Genomic DNA, 4543 nt, shown 5'->3' on the forward strand with positions numbered 1-4543 from the left:
TCTGTGCTACCCCACAGAACACAAAGTGGAAATACTTTATTAAAAGGCTGAAACACACAAATAAGGTACATTATATACACAATAGCAGAGAGTCATTATTCTGCTTGATATCAGATACGATTTGCTACTTAATCAGAGGCTGAGCTAGATCCCACAAGCAAGAAGAGTTCAGCTGTCCAGTGGTGCTTATGTTGCCATTGGTGCTGCTGGCATATTTGTCCCTGATTGCCTGCAGAGAGATAAGTGTTATTAAGTTTATCCTGTTCATAAACCTACACTATTCCAGCTCAATTGAGGCTTGATGGTCAAGCCAAGCCCATAGCCCACCCTAGCACACACCACCAGTTCACAGCTGGCTCATGCCACTTGGGCAAGATTGAGATCTTCAGCTGAAGTGAGCCAGTCTGATCCAAGCCTGACAGCAGTGGCTCAGCTAAGCCAGCTTCAAAGCACCACATATTGACACTTAACCACACATACTCCCCGACTGCCCTGTGAGATGCTGCTTACCATCTGCATGGTAACACCCTTATTCACAAGGATTACGTTCTTTGCTATATGCCGCATAACTGGGAGAAGGTCGCTTTCAGTGTAAGACATGCAGGATTGCAGAGTTGGTGTCTGAAACGAAGGTAAGTCTTTAGACAAGCCTACTAGAACAATCTGAGTACACTGGGTTCTTTGTCTTCTGTTGGGCTTGGGCAATTGCAGTCTCCTGTCTCACAGGGGAGGGTTAACAGTTACTGCTCTACTGCTGTGCCCTTGTAATGGGCCACAGGGAGACGACATGCTGAGATACCGTGAAGGAAGCAGAAGGCATGCACCTGGCCCAGGGTGGCCTTTTAAGCTGGTGCACAGGCACACCAAATTCCAAACTAGGAGGTGGTCTGACAAGCATGACTTACCCACTCACATCCAGTGAGTTGCAGAGCCAAACAGCAGGCAGCGGCTGCAGTCTTGGATGGAAGGAGGTGAACCATATCATAGTCCAAAATGGACAACTCCATCAGGTACTTAGCCAGACAGTGCTGTTGGAAGTTCATCTGCAGGAAATCAGAGTTAAGTATTGGCTATCTCCAAGGCAAGAACATCCTGTCAAGCCTTTGTTTAGTCAAGCAGAAAGAAATACTCCCTTAGCGAACATTTTCGGAGCTATAGGCTTGAAATCCAAGTAACTTAATCACAGGCTGCTCATAGTCTAGGAACACTCCTTTCAATGGCAGGCTAGCAGTCACCTGCAGTAGCAGGCACACATTTTAACTCTGGTTTTGGGTGGGTTAGGCTCATGTGACCACAAGCAGACAAACACACAAGAGACAGGTCTCAACCAGGCTCAGTTGCCAACGGTTGCAGTACTCTAAGGTTTTGAACCATTTTAACAAGCTGCCACAGTAGAGTATTGACTTTTCCAGGTGTTGCTTACAGTAACGCATTTTCCCAGCATTACCTCTGAAACCTTTGAAATCCTTCTTAGGAAGTGCGGAGGGAGAGGGAGGCTCAGACCAAAGTCCAGGGCTTGCAGGATCTTCACCTCCATCTGGCGGATTTGTAGCTTTGTATAAGTGTCAGCAGTTATATAGGTAAAGTCTCCAATATGCGGGGGAAGTATCTCTTCGTATTTGCTGGCAATGAACATAGCCGTAGTACCAACCAGCTGCAACATCTTCTTGGAAACAAGATTGTCCTGTAGTAAGAAGCAGTAGAGATTTATCTGAATGACTTTGCTCAGAACACAGCTTTTAAAGGTAGCCGGTGTGAAGTTTGTTCTACAGCAGGATGATCATACTGGCATATACGGAATAACTGTACATCATCTGTTACCTCTATTGGTATCTGCAGGGGTATTTAGAAGGCTTTGAGATCAAATCGGGGAGAGGCATAAGCAGTTTTGATATATCAAGTCACTGTTCATAGCTAAGAGGGTTATGTGGTGCACACAATTCAACATCAAATGCCCACATAGGGTGTTACTGATCAGTGCTCGTTATGCATTAGCTTAGGGTAGAAGCATTGCCTGACACTGGGCAAGAGACACTCACCTGCAGGAAGCGATCAGTGAGAGCAACTGCCAGGAACAAGGTCTCCTGCTGGAGTCTGAATTTTAACTGTACTTGCACAAGCCAGTCCATTAGCACGGCACGCATGTACCCATTGATTTTCTGGCCATCCAGGTATTTGGGTCTGACTGGGTTTTTTTGCTGTGTGGAAGGAATACAGTTATTAGATCTCGTCACTTAGCTGAAGGATTTGTAATGCCTAGCCTCTGTTGCATCTTAAGGCTTATCAAGGAGTTCAGTACATGCATAGCCCATAGGTGTAGGCCATAGGGCACCAGGTTTCTTTGTTTACTAGAGATGGGCTAGAAAGAGCATGATACTAGTACTACTAGTTGTTTGGTCTAACAACCAGCATCTGTTTATGTTATCAGCTCAGTTTAATCTTGTATTTTAAAGTTAAGGGATGACTTATTAGTGCCTCAGGAAAATCAATAGGTGAAAGTGAATACCAGCTGCAAGCCATGCCTATGACAGGTTCACTGTCAGTGTCAGCAGATGCCCCTTGCACTTCTGACCTACTCCTACTAACCTCAAGCTGTCTCAGATACTTGTAGATGTCCTTCACATAGCTGCTGCAGAGGCTTGGGTCAGAAGCATCTTCCGCATCTACGTCTTCCATATCAAGCAAGACATCAGAAAAAGCCTGACATAGCGCATCGTCTGATGGGGAACATTCAGATACCTCCATGGGGGTTGGAGACTGAGGCGCCAACTACAAGGAAATTCGGGATCAGTGTGGGTAGCACCTCCTTCCAGAGCTCAGCCCAGGCCAAGTGAGGGCTCCTGTGGGGTGAGCTGCATCCAGCAGCCCCGCAGTGCTGGGGAGGAGGCGGCGGGCCATACCTGGGAGGGCTTCAGGGCTGGTGGCAGCACCTGCCTGGTGGTGGCCCCCAGCATGGTCCTCCTGGTAGCCATCTTCCCCAGGGAGATCATGAGAAAGGACCTGATGGCCCGCTTCCACCTGCAGCCCAGGACCATCACTTTGGCGGCAGCCTGTGTCTTTGGCTCAGAGGTGCAGTTGCCGATGTCTCCCAGGGCGATGCGGGTACAAAGCCCCAGCTTGGGAGCCACCATCACTGACCTGCGTTTCATGACAGGAATCCGTCTGCTCTTCGCCACTGTATGGATGGCCCCATGGGTGTGCTGTGGGGAGAGGGGAGGGCGGTCAGCAGCAGCATGACAGGGGGGGCACTGGGCCTGCTGCTGCACCCCACGAGTGGTGACTTTGGGGGCGGGGGGCGCAGGTGGGAATGCACAGCTGCAGCCCCGAAACTGGAGAGTTAGAGGAGGAGAGCTGGTGGCGGGGGTTGCAGGCACTCGCCCCTCTCCCAAAAGCAGTGGCCTGGAGAAGAGGGACTGGGGGGTGTTGCAGGCACTTGCCCGTCACCCGAAAGTGGTGGCCTGGAGAAGAGGGGCTGGGAGTGGGTTGCAGGCATTCACCCCTCACCTGAAAGCAGCAGTCTGGAGAAGAGGGGCCGGGGGGTGTTGCAGGCACTCGCCCCATGCCCCAAAGCGGTGGCCTGGAGAAGAGGGCCCGGGGCAGGGGGTTGCACGGCTACATAGCCCCAGCGCTGGAGGGTTATAGATGCGGACCTGGGGGGTTGCACGGCTGCCCCCCCCCGCCCCGACCTGAGTACTGAAGGGGAGCCGGGGGGAACGGAAAGGGTGCCCCAGGAGAATTGTGCACACGCATCACCATCCCCCCCACCAGGGAGAAACTGGAGTGAGTGGGAGAGGTCACGATGTCTGCCCCGCCGCAGACCTTTCCGCCCGCGAAGCTGGATGGTTTTTGGGCAGAGGGGAAGGGAACTGGGGAGCAGGACGCCGTAGGGCCTCACAGCCGCTTCCCCCACCGCCCCGTATGAGGGCGAGCAGCGATGCCCAAAGCCGCGGCGTGAAGCCCCGCTCCGCTCTGCTCCCCAGTCCCGTCCCGTCCGTACCTTGAACGACATGCCGCCGCAGTAGCAGCAGCAAGCCAAGTACAGAGCTCAGTGCCACCGCCGAGGGTTTAAACACCTCGGCCGCCGCCGCTGATTGGTCGCCCTCTGCCTCCCTGCTGGCTGCCGGCGTTCCGTTGCCGTGGCGACCCCAAACGGACGCCCAAGGTCATTGGAAAGGGGGCGGGACTACGGCCGCGGCGGGCGCACCTGCTCGTGCGCGCCCCGGAGGCGGTTGGGGCTCTTCCCCGCGCGGGGGGCGACAGGCAGGCGGCGGCCTCGGCGGGGAGCCCCTGTGCGGGCGAGCCGCCGGTGACAGGCCCACCACCCGCCCCGCGGCCGGCTGCCGCCGGGAGGCGGCGCTCGGGCCCAGGAGAAGGAAGGGCCCGGCAGCCCCTGTTTCGGCGGCGCCTGCCCCCGACCGGCTCCTGCGCTCCCAGCCGGAGGTGGACCCAGAGCGCGCTGTTGACGCAGGCTCTTCCCCGGCAACTTTGCGCTTTACATCCCAGCTGACGTTTGAACCAGAGAAGTCGAGATGCACTTACAGCG

At 54.2% G+C, this 4543-nt stretch overlaps 1 protein-coding gene across 1 annotated transcript; it reads right to left on the bottom strand.

Moving 5' to 3' along the window:
- Positions 1–124: 124 nt before the first annotated feature.
- Positions 125–3154, bottom strand: LOC128137050 (G2/mitotic-specific cyclin-B1-like). Its single transcript, XM_052777654.1, has 7 exons — positions 2901–3154; positions 2587–2769; positions 2040–2198; positions 1448–1684; positions 906–1043; positions 511–621; positions 125–229 (listed from the first exon to the last, which is right to left on the bottom strand). The coding sequence occupies exons 1-7, from the start codon at positions 3147–3149 to the stop codon at positions 125–127; spliced, it is 1182 nt and encodes a 393-aa protein (XP_052633614.1). The 5' UTR covers positions 3150–3154.
- Between the last annotated feature and the right edge of the window lie 1389 nt (positions 3155–4543).

This window comes from Harpia harpyja, chromosome Z (genome assembly GCF_026419915.1).
Source record: "Harpia harpyja isolate bHarHar1 chromosome Z, bHarHar1 primary haplotype, whole genome shotgun sequence".
Classification (NCBI taxonomy): Eukaryota; Metazoa; Chordata; class Aves; order Accipitriformes; family Accipitridae; genus Harpia; species Harpia harpyja.

What these genes read in the sequence shown, in the direction of transcription:
- LOC128137050 (XM_052777654.1), bottom strand. Translation starts at nt 3,149, where the DNA reads ATGAAACGCAGGTCAGTGATGGTGGCTCCCAAGCTGGGGCTTTGTACC. An exon ending in CAGCCCTGAAGCCCTCCCAG is followed by an intron (nt 2,770 to 2,900) that starts GTATGGCCCGCC and finishes ATTTCCTTGTAG; the next exon opens with TTGGCGCCTCAGTCTCCAAC. An exon ending in AGGGTGTTACCATGCAGATG is followed by an intron (nt 230 to 510) that starts GTAAGCAGCATC and finishes ATCTCTCTGCAG; the next exon opens with GCAATCAGGGACAAATATGC.